Source organism: Rhincodon typus, chromosome 30 (genome assembly GCF_021869965.1).
Source record: "Rhincodon typus isolate 14 chromosome 30, sRhiTyp1.1, whole genome shotgun sequence".
Lineage (NCBI taxonomy): Eukaryota > Metazoa > Chordata > Chondrichthyes > Orectolobiformes > Rhincodontidae > Rhincodon > Rhincodon typus.
Genome location: NC_063361.1, coordinates 26,933,100 through 26,951,372, shown reverse-complemented (window position 1 = coordinate 26,951,372; position 18,273 = coordinate 26,933,100). Strand labels below are relative to the sequence as shown.

At 44.8% G+C, this 18,273-nt stretch overlaps 1 protein-coding gene across 4 annotated transcripts in view; it reads left to right on the top strand.

Annotated features, from left to right (window-relative positions):
• Positions 1–379: 379 nt before the first annotated feature.
• LOC109913243 (2',3'-cyclic nucleotide 3' phosphodiesterase) overlaps positions 380–18,273 on the top strand; it is a 31,791-nt gene continuing 13,897 nt past the window's right edge. The window contains exons 1-2 of one of the 4 annotated variants that reach the window (XM_048614725.1): positions 380–483; positions 16,577–17,195. In XM_048614725.1, coding sequence (XP_048470682.1) covers positions 16,595–17,195 — 601 coding nt within the window. In that variant the 5' untranslated portion in view covers positions 380–483; positions 16,577–16,594. Of the gene's footprint in view, positions 484–8,491; positions 8,575–11,647; positions 11,873–11,914; positions 11,930–16,576; positions 17,196–18,273 lie in introns of those variants that run through there. The other 3 variants (XM_048614728.1, XM_020512731.2, XM_048614727.1) reach the window with 3 other exon arrangements.

Sequence of the window (18,273 nt, the reverse complement as noted above, 5' to 3'; positions counted from 1 at the left end):
GGTACACCCTGAGGAAGAGTCACTCTGAGGGAGGGTACACCCTGAGGGAGAGTCACTCTGAGGGAGAGTCACTCTGAGGGAGAGTCACTCTGAGGGAGGGTACACCCTGAGGGAGGGTACACCCTGAGGGAGGGTACACCCTGAGGGAGATTCACCCTGAGGGAGGGTACACCCTGAGGGAGAGTCATTCTGAGGGAGGGTACACTCTGAGGGAGGGTACACTCTGAGGGAGGGTACACCCTGAGGGAGAGTCACTCTGAGGGAGGGTACACCCTGAGGGAGGGTTCTCTCTCGGTTTGTGTCTCTCTGTGGCCCGGTTACGCGCACGTTCCCTACCTCTCGCCCTCGTGTCGGGGCCGCGCACCGTGCCAGTGTGTCGGGGCCGCGCGGGTTAGTTTCGGTTTCGGTTTGGAGTCTTGCTGTGTCCGGCGGGTGGTTATTGATCCGGAGCTGGGCTCGTTGCGAGGTGGAATCTTGCGCCTGGTGAGTGCGGAGCGGAATCCGCTAGCGCTCAGCAAAATGCTGCGCTATCAGAGCGGAGCGCTATCTCCCAACACATCCCTCATTGTTCTGTATCCCACAGGGAATCGGGAGAGACCCTGCCTTCTTCACTCATTTACTGCCTGTGTCTCTTTTCAAATGCACATAACTGGCGCTGCTTACCAAGCCGAATAGCTCCCCGTTGAATTAAAAGTTGCAGAAAATTGTATTTGTGGGCAAAACAAGCTCCTGATGAATCTACAGCGGGAACAGCTGGAAAGACTTAGCCTGAAGAAGTTACCCCCCACCATCCTTCGCAGATCCTGCAGCATCTGTGGAGAGAGAAACATGAGTTAACCCCTTAACATTCATGATCTTCCAGCAGCGCTCAGTGCATTCGGATAGCGCCTTCCACGACCTCCTTTGATGTGATTTATTATTGTCACATGTACCGAGAGACGATTAAAAGTGAAACGTAGATAACAAGGTGTAGAGCTGTTATTCAGAAAGGGTCTAGGCCCGAAACGTCAGCCTTCCTGCTCCTGTGATGCTGCTTGGCTTCATCCAGCCCTACACCTTGTTATCTCAGATTCTCCAGCATCTGCAGCTCCTACTATCTGCAAAAGTGAAACGTGTTGTTTTGTGTGCTATCCCAAGGCAATTCATGCCTTACAGAAATGCATCAGGGTTTTAGAACAGAAAGCAGATTAGTGTTACAGCTACAGAGGAGGTGCAGAGGAAGATCAATTCTAATATATGAGGGGTCTGTTCACAAGTCTGATATACCAATAGAAGCTGTTATATTGGTACATATTTTTAAACTTTTGTACCTTCTGCCTGAGGGAAGAGGGTGGAAGAGAGTATAACTGGAGTGGGTGGGGTCTTTGATTATGTTGGCTTCTTTCGGAGACAGCGGGAGTAAACGAATGGAGTCAGTGGAAGGGAGGCTGGTTTGTGTGATGGACTGGGCTGTGTTCACAACTCTCTCATTTCTTGTGGTCTTGAGCACAGCAGTTTCCATACCATGTTGTGATGCAGTTGGATAGAATGCTGTCTACGGTGCATCTATAAAAATAGCTAAGAGTCACTGTGGACCTGCTGAATTTCCTTGGCTTCCTGAGGAAGTAGAGGTGTTGCTGTGTTTTCTCGACTGTACTGTTGACGTGGATGGACCAGGACAGATTGTTGGTGATATTTACTTTAGAAACTTAAATTCTCAACCACCCCCACCTCAGCACCATTGATACAGACAGTGGCATGTCCTTCACTCCGCTTCCTGAAGGCGATGACCAACTCCTTCGTTTTGCTGACATTGAGCGAGACGTTTACAACACAACACTAAGTTGTCTACCTCTTTCCTGTACTCTGTCTCCGACCCACTACAGCGGTATCATCATCAAATTTGTAAGTGGAGGTAGAGCTGATTTTGGCCACACAGTTGTGAGTGTGTAAGGAGTACAGTAAGGGGCTGAGTGTGCTGTCTTATGGGGCACTGGTATTGAGGATTATCGTGGAGGAGGTGTTGTTGCCAAACCTTACTGATCGGGGTGTACGGGTCAGGAAGTCGAGGATCCAGTTGCAGAGAGGGGAGCAGAGTCCAAGTTCTTGGAGTTTGGAGATGAGTTTTGTTGGAATTATGGTAATCAAGACAGAACTAAAGTCAATAAAATAGAAGTCTAACATGGGTGTCCTTGTTATCCAGATGTCCCAGGGATGAGTGTAGAGCCAGTGAGATAGCATTCTGCCGTGGAGCTATGTGATGGTAGGCGAATTGTAGTGAATCAAGGCAGTCTGGGAGTCTGGAGTTGATGTGAGCCATTATTAACCTATCGAAGCACTTCATAACGATGGATGTCAGAGCCACTGGGGGTGGTCATTAAGGTACACTTCCTGATTTTTCTTTGGCACCAGGATGACAGTGGGAAGCTCAGATTGGAGTAAGGAGAAAGTGTCGCAGAAGAAAGTGTCCGGGTTCCCAGGAATATAAAATCCTTAGTGGAAGTACAGAAGTCTGAAAACACACCCGCTAGCTGGCCCACGCAGGATCTGAGTGCACGACCAGCGACTCTATCTGGGCCAGTCACTTTCTCTGGGTTCACCCTCAGGAAGGCTGATCTGACGTCTGTGGCAGTGACTATGGGTACAAGAGTACCCGAGGCTTTTGGGGCAGGGTGACATCATTTCACTGACCTTCTGTTTAGGGCCTTCACCGAGCTAATCCTATTGTAAAGTAGGAAACATGGGAGCCAATTTGCACACAGTAAGCTCCCACAAACACCAGTATGTTAGTATATAGTTACTGGGCCAGCTCTTCTGCTGGATGGTGTACCAATGGTCAACACAGGCTCTGACCACCAGTGAGAGCAGGAGACGGTGGCTGATAAGGGGCAGCACAATCCACACCTGCCCTTTTTCTCAAAACCTAGCTTGCTGTATTCAGGCATGTTTTGAAAGGTCTGAATCTTTTAGCGAATGAGTGAGCAAATGGGTGAGAGAATGGTGCAGTGGGAGTGGCTAGCCAGGTCAGCTATGATCAAGGAGGTGGGGGTCAGGTTGACTCCTGTTGGGAGGAAATTGGTAGATGAGGAGTGCATGGTTTTGTCAAGTTAAAATGGTTGCCTGGTCAGAGAGGTACTCACAATGGGGGACGGGAGAGGTGTTGGTGATAGTGTTTTGAAGGGGGCACAGTTGGTAATTGGGTGATCTTGGTGGGAGGGCTGGAGTCAGATCAGGTCAGGGTCTGGCTGGTTGGATCGAAGGGGTAATTGGCTCAGGAGGTACTCGGCTGACAGGGGTTAGTTGGGTTAGCCAGGTAAGGTGGGAGTCGGGGAGCATAACACGGTCAGGGGGTAGTCAGGGTTTGGGGAGTCAGGGTGGGGGCGAGTCAGGTCAGGATTGGAGGGGAGTAGTTGGGGGAAGTCAGTGTGGGGAGAACGTTGAGGAGAGTCAGGTCAGTATGGGGGGCAGTAGTTGGGGGGGGAGTCAGGATGGTGGTGGAGTAGTTGGGGGCAAGAGTTGGGGGTGTCAGGTCAGGATGGGGGGAATATTAAGGGGGTCAGGGTGGGGGGGTGGGAGTTGAGGGCAGTCAAAGTGGAGAGGGAGTAGTTGAGGGAGAATCAAGTCAGATCTGGGGGTGTAAGCAGGTCAGTGGGTACTCAAGTTAGTTGGCATAGTCCAGGGGTTAGGAAGAGCATTGGACAGGTATGGTTGGATTAGATATGTAACTGGGGATGGGTAGGTGAGTGGTGGATTAATTGACACTGTTAACCTCTGTGTTACACCTGAGATCAAACTGATGAGCAATTCTCCTGTAAGTATCAATAAATAGCACCAAGTCTCTAACACTGAAATCATTTTAAGAGACATTTGCACAGTGTCTCAGACAGCTGAACCCTCCTGGATGCTCACAGTACACGTGCAGATGTTGGCACCTGAAGTACAACAACAATGAGTTCAGTCCATCACTGCTCCCCATCCCAGGGAATCTGGCCCAATCCATCTTATTCATTGACACATTCTGGCCAGGACGCAGGCATGGTGTGGGGTGAGAGCCGCCCCCACTCTTATTTGAATTAATGCCGTGGGGTGTTTTATGTGGAAAAGAGGAGGCAGTCAGGCTTTAGTTGACACAATAAGCATTTTAATGCTGCTCCTGTGAACCCCAACAATAAGTTTGTGATCAGCTGGAGTGAGAAACAATTTCGAGTCACAGAGTCGCAGAATCATACAGCACGGAAATGGACCCTTCGGTCCAACCAGTCTGTGCCGACCATAATCTCAGACTAAACTAGTCCCACCTGCTTGCCCTTGGCCCATATCTCTCCAAACCTTTCGTTTTCATGAACTTATCCAAATGTCTTTTAAACATTGTATCTGTCCCTGCATCCACCACTTTCTCTAGCAGTTCATTCCACACATGAACCACTCTCTGTTTAAAAAAGCTGCCCCTCACGTCCTTTTTAAATTTTTCTTCTCTCACCTTAAAAATATGCCCCCTAGTTTTGAACTTGCCCACCCTAGGGAAAAGACACTTAGCTATTCACCTTATCTATGCCGCTCATGATTTTATAAACCTCAATAAAGTCACCACTCAACCTCCTACGCTCCAGTGCAAAAAAGTCCCAGTCTTTCCAGTCTATTTTTATATCTTAAACCCTTAGTTCTCCCAAGTTGATGCTATATATCTGAATAACGAAAGAAGAGACCTCAATCTGATCTAGTGTGGCTGAACTCTAAATTGGGGTTCCTCAACTAAGGCTGTGCACCCACCCACGGGCCTGTGAGAAGGCTACAAGCAGATTATCTAAACATATCATCAGACGATAACCAAGATTACCAGAAATACTTTAAAACATGAAACTGAATGAACACATCTTGAGCAGGTGCCTCTTTTAGATTTTAGATTTAGGTTTTATTGTCACGTACACTCAAGTACAGGAATACAGTGAAAAAGTGTGTAATGTCATCACACACGACACCATCTTAGGTGCAAAGGTACCTAGGTACAAAATAAATTAGGTTCAAAGCAGTAAAAGAGACAAAGTTGAAAACGTTAAGCATTACTTTCAGAGAATAAGTAGAAAAATAAAGAACTAAGGTAATAGTTAACATAAACAACTTTTGCTAAACTCTGTAAACCTGGCCCTTCAAGTGGTGGTCAATGGCCATTGCTGACCACCGAGGAGCTCCCTCGAAGGTCATACCTGCTGTCACAGAGAGGGAAATTTCCCACTGAGGAGATTTTGAAGAAATGGATTAGCTGGACAGCCTGATTAATCGGTGACAGTGGATTGCAGGAACATTGTTTAGCCAGGGATCTGGGGGAATAGCAGAGCAAGACCCTGAGAGAAATGGAGAGTAAGCTTGAAAGAATTCAACAGAATTTAAATTTTATTGACAAGAAGCTTTCAGAATTGAAGAAAGAGATCGAGTTAAGAAATGGGCTGCTATTTGTGAAGGTGAGAGATTATGTGGAATTCAGGGGTAATTAAGGATGGACAGTAAATGCTAGCCTTGACAGCGAAGGTTACATTGGCAAGTGAATTTTTAAAAATGTTGTGGATCAGTGGAATTTTTCACAGTTGCAAACTAACTGGCAAAATGTTTGAAAAAGAATATAGCATTTACTGAACAACTCACAGCTGATTTAAAGCAGTGGTTTTGCCTGGTTTTGCGTGCTTGCTGAATATCATGGACCTAACAAACATTGCTGAATCCTGCAAATACAAACAACCCCAACAATGACATGCTTTCAAATAACGCCTCTGAACGTAGTAAAAAGAAATCTCAAAGGCACTTTTCAGGAATGTTATCAAATAAAACTTTTCATACTGTGTCACACAGGGAAATATTTGAAGGGGTAACCAGGTGGTAGAAGTTAGGTACGTTCTTAGGCTTGAAGAGATCAAAGGCTATGGGAGAAGCTGGAAGAGGGGCCTGAGTTGGATGATCAATCATGATCATATTGAATGGCAGAACAGCTCGAAGGGCTGAACGGCCTACTCCTCCTCCTGTTTTCTTTGTTTCTATCATTAGTCTGTGGAATTCTCTTGACCAAAGAGCTGTGGAGGCAGGGTCAATGAATATTTTTAAGGCTGATTTAGATAGATTCTTGATTAACAAGGTAATCAAAGGGTATTGGGGGTAGATGGGTGACTAGAGGTTCTGTACTTACTAAATGGGGGAGCAGATTTGAGGGGCAGAATAGCCTAATTCATCCATATGTTCTTATTAATTGAAGAGATAGGTTTTAAAGGAGTTGAGAGAGGTAGAGAAGTGGGGAGATATTTGGACCTGACAGCTAAAGGCAGCGGCACCAGTGATAGAGTGTTAAAACTCAGAACACATGAGAGGCCAGAATTTGAGGAGGATAGAGAACTCGGAGGGTTGTATGGGCTGGAGGAGGCTCTTGATACAGGAAGGGGGTGTGGTGACAGAATTTGAAAAGACACACCAGCAACAACATTTGCATTAAGTGAGTAATATGTTAATAAGTATAAATATTTGTCGAATTGTGCAACTAATTTTTATGCCAAAGAAACATTATTTGTACCACAGGAGATTCATGGAAGTTTTGTAAATTGGAACGTGGGGACTCGGAAGCAAAACATTTAAGAAATCCTGCACAAATCACAAGGTGCTCACAAGGTTGAAGCTTAACCCAATAATAATTATGCAATTGTTGTTGCAGCTGTACATTGTCTGGCTGCCTTTTTAGATATACCGTCTCATTGAGTAGAATTGTTGTTTGTAACAGCTGCTAATAGACATAAGGTACTCGCTAAGTTATGGTTCACAGCCTCACTCTACCCTTGAGTAATCCTGTAAACTGTTGCACATGGTTTGCCAACAGACCTGCAGCAATGGAAGGTTACATCATGGTTAGGTATTTTCTCTGGCATGCATTTCAGGTAAAGGCAAGAAATATGCAACTTTGACAGAGACCCAGTGCTCTTAAAGACGCCTTTGAAGATATCCATTTCTACATTGCATGGTTTATTGAGAATAACAGGCACCGTAATTAATGCTGCCCTGTGTCCTTTATAAAGAACAGCTGGGGAGATATCCCTCAATCAATATCATAAAAGCAGGTTATCTGATCATTATTACATTGCTGTTATGGGAGCTTACTGTGTATATACACTGGTTGCTACATTTCTTATATTATTACTCTTGAACGTTGTGGCTCAGCTGGTGGCATTCTTCCCTCAGAGTCACAGGGTCCAGCTTCCAAATGTCAAAAGCAGGGCTAAAAGCACAAAAGGGTGATGCACAAGATCAAGCATCATGGACCCACTCTCCCATGAGAGAGAGAGACAACAGGTGGTGACTTTAACCTAAAGGTGACCACGCCTCAGGTGAGGGGAGAGATTGAGAACGGGGGATCTTTATGGTAACCTCAGCCAGCATGGGAATCAAACTCATCTTGTTGCTATCACTCTGCATCACAAGCCAGGCGACTGAGCTAACCAATCTCCTACTGAGCCCATACTACCCCTGCAGATACTGATGTTTGGATGAGACAATGAACTGGGTTCCCAGTCACCTGTTTGGGCCAATGTCGAGACCCTGGGGCACTATTTCAGAAAGGAGCAGGGACGTTTTCCCTGGTGTCCTGGCCAATGCTTATCCCTCAGTGAACGGCACAGTAACAGATTTACTTGGACTGAGCTCCCTCTTGTCCTCTGTGGGTCAATGAACAGTGAGACTCCCTGATCCATGTTAATCTCCTTTGCTGCTGTCCAGGTAGTGTCCCACTCCTGAAGGTCCCCCATAGATGAACTTTGACAGGTCTGCTTTGGCTGGTACATTTTCCATTTTGATGATACCCATTTACCTGGCACCCTGTCGGATGTACATGGCAATGGGGCGTTATGTGTCATGCCAGTCTCAAGGTTGTCTCCCTGTCACAATGCCCTTTGACCAGCTCTGTGTAGCCCTTCTTCATTGGTAATGTTGTCCCTTTAAGTGGTGACCAGGATTTCACATCGGCAGTGCCAGTGGAAGACAATCAACTAACATGACAAGGACAGATCATGGGGTCATTATCACGTTACTGTTGTGGGAGCTTACTGTCTGCAAATGAGCTGCCACATTTCCTACGGCACAACAGTGACTACACTTTGAAAGTTCTGTGAGCTGCTTTGAAAGTAGATTGAGTTTGTGAAAAGCTCCAAGGAAATGCATGACTTTTTTATAAACTTGAGTTAAATTTTGCTTATTGACTATGACTCTTAATTAAAAAAAAAGTTCGTGCGTTTTTGTCGTTATTCTGTATGCTGCTGTATTGAACTGTATGGAAATGAGAAATCTGTATAAATATGTAAGAGAGGAAAGCTGCATACTTGACAGGTTTCATCAGATACTGACTGGATTTAGAAAGTGATGCCAAATGGAAAGCCCCTGCTAAATCTTGACCGTCTGTGAGCTGGTCTTAATTTAACAGCAAAGTGCTTTCAGAACGGATTCTTTCTTTTTTGCGGTGAAGTAAATCTGGAACCAAAATCCTTGTTCGAACTCACTGGTTATAATTATCAGAAGTGTCAGGCCAGAGAATTGTATCTCCCCGTTGAAATATCTGCCAGACGTCCAGAGGTGAGTGCCCACTATAAATAGTTCACATTCAGTAAAATGCAAGTCTAAATTTAAAAACTGCAGCTTCAGAGTAGATCTTGACAACCTCTAAAAGAAGAAAATGGTCAATGAGTTAGAGTAATTCATTTTCAATTATTGGCTATCTGTCTTTTCTCCTTGTTCTGAGGGTTGGGTTATGGACTTCCATTGGACTGACCCACTCTCATGAGCAAATTACTGCAGTTTTTCCTATCCTTCTGCAGTTTGGCCAATCAGGAGATTCTGCTTTACTTGCTGCCTGTCATCAGGTTGATTGAAGGCTATCAATCAACTTGTGTGACTGTATTATGAGTGCATCTTCCATGTCACCATGTTCTGGCGTGGGACTTTTTCATTTGTTCACTCATGGGATATGGGTGTTGCTGGCTTGTCTTGAACTCAGGGCTTCTGACTCAGAGATAGGGACAGTACCCACTGCTCCACAGGACCTTTTCCTTTTCAACTTTATTCCAACCTGAATATTTTAAAGGCAGAGGTAGATAGATTCTTGGAGAAGCTCAGCAGGCCTGGCAGCATCTGTGGAGAGAGAAACAAGCGTTAACGTCTTGAATCTGATATGACTCTTATTCAGTTCAGCTGCTATGATGGATCCACGGATGCTGCAGTTTGTCTGGTATTTACTTTTTCAAATTTCAGATTTCCAGCATCCATGTTATGTTGTTGTAATTTGTCAATAAATTCCTGTTAGGCAAGAGAAACAAAGGTTATCGGGGATAAATGAGAATGTGAAATATGGAAGACTCAAATCAGAAACGGTTTTATTGAACGATGGGACAGGTTCAAGTGGCCAAATCGCTTGCTTTTACACCTAATTGGTATGTTTGTATGTAACATTAATATAATGTTCTCTGCTGCGTTTGTAAACTTTCCATTTTCCACTCTCCAGCTTTTCTTCTCAACTGTCTGCCTGAATGTTCAGACTTATGGAAGATTTGGCTTGTGGTTACCAATCTGACAACAGTCAACTTGATCCAAGATTCCATTCAATTCAGACACACCAAGCCTATCTCTTTAACCATTTACATAATATTTAGATGGTCCTTATGTAGCAATTGACATCTCATTTGGATCTAACTTTACTTCTTCATTAAACAGGAGGTCTCTAGGTTACAAAGGGGTTCCATTCCTGAGTATGTTTGTAAGTCGATTTGTACACAAGTCAGAACACCGTACAGTACAGTATAAAATGTCCATTTGTAAATATGAATGAACGTTCACATGTTGTATCCTTAAAATTGATAGTAGTATTGGATCTTGTTCAGAGGTATGAGTGTTTGTAAGGCATATGGTGGTAAATTGGGGCCCCCCCTGTAGCCATTCCTATTCTTTTGGTTGCTGTACTAGGAAACACTCTTGTTATTTAACGGAGAGCATGGCCTCCAACCCTATCCCAAAGTGCCTCCTTTGTTCTTTCTGCCCCTCCCCCACTTCCACCGGCTTAAAAATTCTTCCACCCAATTTCGCTTCAGTTCTGATGAAAGCTCCACTGATCTGAAACTTCACTCTCTTCCTCTCTCCACAGACCTGCCAAACCTTCCATCCATTTGCTGTTCTTATTTCAGACTTCCAGCGTCTTTTGTGTTACATTTACAGGGATGTTGCCAAGTGATTTGTTTTGTATCTTTGTTCTTTGAAGAACAGTGAAACAGCGGCGACTTCCAGCGATGTTGATTCAGTGTTCTGCATAACCATTAACCTTTAATTGCTTCAAACCAGAATCTGGATGCATGGAACCATAGAAACTAGGAGCAGAAGCAGATTATTCAGCCACTTGAGCCTGTTCTGTCAATCAGTGGGGGATCATGGATGATCGTCTATCTGATGCCACATTCTCACTTTCTCCCTATACCCCTCGATACCTTTAAAATCTCAACAATCATCTCTCTTTTTTAAATATATTCAGTGACTTGGCCTCTGCAGACTTCTGTGGTAAAGAATTCCACAGGTTCACATCCTCTGAATGAAGACATTTTCCTCATCTCAGTCCGAAATAGTCTACCCCGTAGCCAGAGACTGTGCCCCTCGTTCTAGACTTGCCCAACTGGGACATCTTCCTTCGTGCATCGAACCCCTAGCCCTGTTAGAGTTCTATATGCTTCAATCAGATCCTCTCTCTCATTCTTCTAAACTCTAGTGAATAGATTCGAAACAATCAAAGTAATCCCTGCTTGTGAAATGGCCCAGCCATTCACTCTGTCAAGGCTTGAGTTGCTGTGTAAAAACCAGATCAAAACATAAATACTGGAGAAATTCAGCATCTGTGGAGAGAAAAAGAGAGTGAAAGTTTCTTGTCAGAAATATCTCTACCACAGAGTTTTGCTTTTATTTGAGGACTGTTGATTATTCAATGGTTTCTGCCGTTCACCACCCAAATCCGCTCCATTTCATTTGCTGGAGTGGTCTCACTGCCAACAGTCTCACCCAATCACAAATCTCTCCTCAAGCTTGTAGAGTCCCAGATAAAAACCAAAAGAACTGCGGGTGCTGTAAATCAGAGGCCGAAGCAGAAGTTGCTGGAAAAGCTCAATGGATCCGGCAGCATCTGTGGAGAGAAATCGGAGTTAATATTTCAGGTCAAGTGACCCTTCCTCAGATTCTCTCCACAGATGCTGCCAGACCTGTTGAGCTTTACCAGCAACTTCTGTTTTTGTTGTAGAGTCCCAGCAGTGACCAAGTTTATGATGTTCTGAAGAAGAGTCCTATTGGACTTACAACATTAACTCTCTACAGATATTGTCAGACCTGCTGAGTTTCTCCAGCATTCTCTGTGTTTGTTTCAGATTTCCAGCATCTGCAGTATTTTGCTTTTCTTTCTCCTGTTTATGATGTTGGCTGTTAAATTGGTGGCTGTTCTCTTGTGAACGTTGTTCTGTGACCGGATGTCCCTCGCTGTATTTGCATATGCCAGAGCTCTGCCTCCTAAGAGAGCTGCAGATGTCAAAACTGGCAGTGTTTTTAACATTGAGCAGCTAACCACACACAGGAAACCTGTGTGTTCAGCCTTCACACAAACAGCTTGTGACACCTGCTTGTAGGTTGCTGTGCACACTCTGTTATTCCAGGACAGTTTGAAAACTCCCTACACCTCTCTCTCTCTCCAGCTCACTCTCCTCCTTCGACACGCTCCCTAAAACCTTCCTGTTTGTCTGAACATTCGCTAGTCTGACCTCGTGCTTTCTCACATGGTTTGATGTCATGCTCTGTTTTGTAATACTCCACTGAAGCATCCTGGGACATTTCATCACACTCAAGGCTCTGTGTAAGTTTTATTTTACTTTCTTGTCTTCAGTCTTGGGACTTGGGCATCTCTGGCTGGGTCAGTGTTTATTTCGGTCTGCAGTTACAGAAGGTGTTGGTCAGATGTCTTCTTGAACTGTTACAATCCATATGCTATAGGTAGACCCACAATGCCATTATGGAAGGAATTCCAGGATTTTGACCCAGCAGCAGTGAAGGAATGGTGATATATTTCCAAGTCAGGATAGTGAGTGGCTTGAAGGGGACCTTGAAGGTGACGGTGTTCCCATATGTCTGATGCCCTTGTCCTTCTAGATGGAAATAGTCGTGGGTTTGGAAGGTGCTGTCTGAGTATCATGGGTGAATTTCTGCAGTGCATCTTGTGGATAGTACACACTGCTGCTACTGAGTATCGCTGGTGGAGGGAATGGATGTTTGTAGATATGATGCCAATCAAGTGTGCTGCTTTGTCCTGGATGGTGTATAGCTTTTTAAGTGTTTTTGGAGCTGCACCCATCAAGCTTTGGGGTGAGTTACTCTGCAACATTCCTAGCCTCTGGCCTGCTCTTGTAGCCACAGTATTTCTATAGCTAGTCTAGTTCAGTTTCTGGTCAAAGGTAACCCCCCCACCAGGTTATTGAGAGTGGGGGATTCAGTGATAGTAATGTCACTGATGGGTAGATTGGTCATTGCCTGGCATTTGTGTGGCACGAATGTTACTTGCCACTTTCCAGCCCAAGCCTGGATATTGTCCAGATTTTGTTGCATTTGAACATGGACTACTTCAGTGTCTGAGGAGGCACGAATGGTGCTGAACATTTTGCAATCGTCAGCGAACATCCCCACTTCTGACCTGACAATGGAGGGAAAGTCACTGATGAAGCAGCTGAAGATGGTTGGGCCGAGGACACAACCCTGAGGAACTCCTGCAGAGATGTCCTGGAGCTGAGATGAATGACCTCGAACAACCACGGCCATCTCCTGTGTGCCAGGTATGACTCCAACCACCGGAGAGGGTTCTCCCGATTCCCACTGATTCCAGTTTTGCTAGGGCTCCTTGATGCCATGCTCGGTCATGTGCAGCATTAATGTCAAGGGCTGTCACTCTGACCTCGCCTCTAGAATTCAGCCCTTTTGTCCATGTTTGAACCAAGGCTGTAATGAGGCCAGGAGCTGAGTAGTCCTGGCAGAACCCAAACTGGACGTCACTGAGCAGGTTATTGCTGAGCAGGTGCTGCTTGATAGCACTGTTGATGACACCTTCCATCACTTTACTGATCAAGATGGGGCAGTAATTGGCCAGGTTGGATTTGTCCTGCTTTTTGTTTACAGGACATACTTGGGCAATTTTCCACATTGTCAGGTAGATGTCAATGTTGTAACTGTACTGGAAAAGCTTGGCTAGGGGAGCGGCAAGTTCTGGAGGACAAGTCTTCAGTCATATTGCACGAATGTTGTCAGGGCTGGTAGCCTTTACAGTATCCAGTGTCTCCAACTGTTTCTTGATATCACATGGAATTAATCAATTTGGCTGAAGACTGGTATTTGTAATGCTGGGGACCACTGGAGGAGGTTGAGATGGATCATCCACTTGGCACTTCTGGCTGAAGATTGCTGCAAGTGCTTCAGCCTTATCTTTTGCACTGATGTGCTGGGCTCTTCCATCATTGAGGATAGGGATATTTGTGGACCCTCCTCATCCAGTGAATTGTTTAATTGTCCACCACTATTTATGATGGATGTAGCAGGACTGCAGAGCTTAGATCTGATCCGTTGGTTGTGAGATCACTTAGCTCTGTCTATCACTTGCATGCAAGTAGTCCTGTTTGGTGGCTTCACCAGGTTGACATCTCATTTTACCTGGCATGCTCTCCTGCACTCTCCATTGAACCAGGGTTGATTCCTGGCCTGATGGTAATGGTTGAGTGGGGGATGTGCCGGGCCATGAGGTTACAGATTGTGCTGGAGTACAATTCTACTGCTGTTGATGGCCCACAGCACCTCATGAAAGCTCAGTCTTGAATTGCTAGATCTGTTCAAAGTCTTCCCTATTTAGCACAGTGATAATGCCACACAACACAATGTAGAATATTCTCAACGTAAAGGCAGGGCTTCACCTCTACAAGGACCGTGCAGTGGTCCCTCTTACTGATACAGTCATGGACAGATGCATCTGCAGCCAGCAGATTGATAAGGATGAAGTCAAGTATGTTTTTCCCTCTTGTTGGTTCCCTCACCACCTGCTGCAGACCCAGTCTAGCAGCTATGTCCTTTAGGACTGGACCAGCTCGATCAGTAATATTGCTGCCGAGCCACTCTTGGTGGTGGACATTGAAATCCCCCATCCAGAGTACATTTTGTGCCCTTGCTACAATCAGTGCTTCCTCCAAGTGTTGTTCAACATGGAGGAGTACTGAGAGGGTGGTACGTGGTAACCAGCAGGAGATTTCCTTGCTCGTGTTTAACCTGAAGCCATAAGACTTCATGAGGTTCAGAGTCAATATTGGGGACTCCCAGGGCAGCTCCTTCCTGACTGTATACCACTGTGTCACCCCCGTCTGCTGGTTCTGCCCTGCCGGTGGGACAGGACATGTCCAGGAATGGTGATGATGGTGTCAGGGGCATTGTCTGTAAGGTATGATGACGTGAGTGTGACTATGTCAGGTTGTTGCTTGACTAATCTGTGAGTCTGCTCTCCCAGTTTTGGCGCTAACCCCCAGATGTAAGGAGGACTTTGCAGGGTTGACAGGGCTGTTTTTGCCGTTGTCGTTTCTGGTGCCGAGATCAGTGCCAGGTGCTCCATTTATATTCATTCCTGTCTTGAGACTTTCTAGTGAGCAGTACAACTGAGTGACTAAGCCTCTTCAGAGAGCATTTGCGAGTCAACCACATTGCTGTGGGTCTGGAGTCATGTATAGATCAGACCATGTAAGGACAGTAGTTGTCATTTCTGAAGGACGGTAGTGAACCAGATGGGTTTTTCTAACAATCTACAATGGTCATCATTGTACTTTTAATTCCAGAATAACTTTTATTGAATTCAGATTCCACTATCTGCCTTAGCAGGATTTAAACCCATTAAACATTACCTGGGTGTCTGGATTAATAGTCTAGTGAAAATACTACTAGGCCATCGCCTCCCCATCATTGTTGTTGCTTGGAATAAGTCATGTTCCAATTTATGTTTTATTCTGATTCAGTAGTTAAAGAGGATGTTGAGATGTGACATTAAACCAAGGCTCTGTCTGCATCTCGGGATGTCAAACATCTCATGGCACTATTTTAAAGAACAGTGGAGCTACCCCTTCCATCCATCAATCAGCATCACAAAAGTGATCACGTTACTGACTATCGGAGCTCACTTTGTACAAACGGGCTGCTGTGTTTGCTACATTACAACAGTAGCTGTACTTTGTTGGCTTTAAAAACACTTTGTGGCATCCAGTGGTCATGTAAGGCACTATATAAATTCAAGTCTTTCTTATATTGGGGATAATGGCATAGAAAATCATGTCATCAAATTTACTGATGACACAAAGTTAGGCGGTATTGTAGAGAGTGTTGACGATAGGATAAAATTACAAAGGGATATTGATAGACTAAGTGAATGGGTAAAACTGCAGCAGATAGATTTCACTATGAATGTGAAGGGTATCCATTTTAATCTGAAAAAGCACAGGTCTAGATGGTAAGAAGTTAAATACTGTGGATGTCCAAAGAGACATAGAGTTCAGGTATATAGATTGTTAAAATGTCATGAACAGGTGCAGGAAACAATCAAAAAGGCTGATGGAGTGCCGGTCTTTATTTCTAGAGGGCTGGAGTATAAGGTTGTAGAGGTTATGCTGTAGTTATACAAAACCCTTGGTGTACTGTGAGCGGGTCTGGGCCTTGGAGGGAGTGCAACATAGGTTTACAAGAAAGATACCTGGGGTTAAGTTATTAGAAGAGATGATGCAAATAAGACCTGTTTTCTCCAGAGTTTAGAATGTTAAGGAGTGATCTGATAGAAAATATGAACAGGAAAAGACAGGGTAGATAGAGATAACCTATTTCCTCTAGTTGGGGATTCTAGAATTAGGGGCACAGTCTGAGAATTAGGACCAGACTATTCGGGAGAGATGTTAGGAAGCACACAAAGGATAGTAGAAGTTTGGAACTCTCTTCCACAAACAGCAGTTGATGCTGGATTAGTTGTTAACTTTTAATCTGAGATAGCTAATTTTTTTTTGTTAAGCTATAGTGTTAAGGGATATGGGCCAAAGACAGGTATATTGGGTTAGGCCACAAATCAACCATGATCTCACTGAATGGTGGAACAGGTTTGAGGGGCTGAATGGCCTACTCCTGTTCCTAATCCGATTAAAATTTCAAACATCTGGTGGCATTTCCGTGAGAGATCACTGCTGAAACTCTGAAACAAACACAGAATGCTAGAGAAAACTCAGCAGGTCTGGCAACATCTGTGTGGAGAGAGAAACAGAGTTAATGCCCAGTATGACTTTACTTCAGAGCAGTTCTTATGAAAAGTCTGACTGGACTTGAAACATTAATCCTTTTTCTTTCTGCACAGATGCTGCCGGGCCTGTTGAATTTCTCCAGCTGTCTCTCTGTTTGTTTCAGAATTTCCAGCATCCACTGTGTTTTGCTTTCACCGCTGAAATTCTGTTTCCTTCCAGGAGGTTCTTTCTTTGCTGTTCTAACTTGGTTTTTGTTTGTTTTATAGATTAGAAAAGTAACGACGATGGGCGCGAAACACTCTAAGGTCATTGGTAACTTCCCATTCCTTAATGACAATGGCACCATCGAGACAATTAAGGAAGCCCACACCCTCTTCGTTCTACGTGGTCTGCCAGGCAGTGGCAAGTCAATCCTTGGCAAAGCAATCAAAGAAAAGTACCCGCAGTCCTTGGCTTGCGCTTCCAAGTTTCCTCCTGTGGCGGATGAGGCCGAGACTGACTGTGATCGGTACGCCCAGGTGGACGAGGGTCTCGAATGGGGCTTCAAGGAGATCAAAAATGTCATAGTGGTCGATGACAACCATCTTGCTGCAAAACGGCTGGACCACCTCACCAGCCTGGCCAGAGACAACGACTACATTGTCCTCATTGTCAGCCCAAAAACCGAGTGGAGAAATGACTGCGAGAAGCTTGCGACTCAGAGCCAGTGGAAACTAACTGTGGAACAACTGAACAGCATGAAGCAAAGCTATCAGGAGTACATCATACCCTATTTCTTTGGCTGGTTCTTGCTGAGGAGGAGTGCCCAGGAGATGCGCAAGAATGCAGAGGATTTTCTGAAGCAGCTGAGCGAAATGGAGGTGTTTTTAAAAGAGTTTGTTGGCTGTACGTGACGTTATCTGTCAGGTTTTAGCGGGGAGCAGTGCCACACAAATAAGAATTGCCTGTCTAACTTGGCAATTCCAGTTTTCTGCTGCCAACCTTCTCCGCTGAAGATGGCAGGTTAGGTCCTAGAGGTGCTGGCACTTTATAAAATTGCCTGTGCTTCTTGATTCAGCGAGCTATTTGACTGCGGAGGCCGTCACAACAGTGCGTAGTTCAGTCTGCATCAGACCCTCCACAAAGCAGGGCACAGGATTCCACTTCTGCGAGATGGAGTTGGGATTTAAAAGAAGTAGAAGTCAAAATGATAAGATAGTCCCTATTGAACCTAATAATGAATTTGAGAGGCACTTTTTTTTAACTTAGAGACTGGTTAGAATGTGGAGCTTAATTCTACAAGGAGTAGTTGAGGCTAGTGGCTTCGTGCATTTGAAGGAGGGCTCTTTGTGGCACAGTGGTAGTGTCCCTCCCTCTGGACAGAGGTGCCTGGGTTTAAGTCTCACCTGCTGCAGAGGTGTGAAGGGAGGTTTTTGAATAGGTTGATTAGAACATATCTAATGCAGTTAAAGGGATAAGGGAGAGAAAGCTACACCGTTGGGCATGAAAACATAAGGGCATAATAACTAAGAGCAGGTCATACAGTGTTCCTTGATTCTGAGCCTGCTCCACCATTTAATAACATTGAGTTTGATCACTGTTCTCCATTTCCACTTTCCTGCCCAGTAGCCATGTCCCTCCCTCCACAACCCAGTCCAGACCATCTCTAATCAAAGGACAACCTTTTTGCATCAGGAACTAGGAGACAGCAAGGATGGCAGATGCTTGATGCTAGAGTCAATAAATGTGGAGCTGGAAAAGCACAGCTGGTCAGACAGCATCTGAGGAGGAGGATTGACTTCCCTGCTTTCTCACCTCAGGAACTAACTTAGTGAACTTTTCAAAGTAATGATATTCTGTCTTAGGTTTGAAGACCAAAAGAGCGTGAAATACTCCAGAGATGGTCTCACCAATGCCCTTTACAAATATGACTTTTAAAATATACTCCTCTTCTCTATTGTTAGTACCAAAATGAATAACTTTA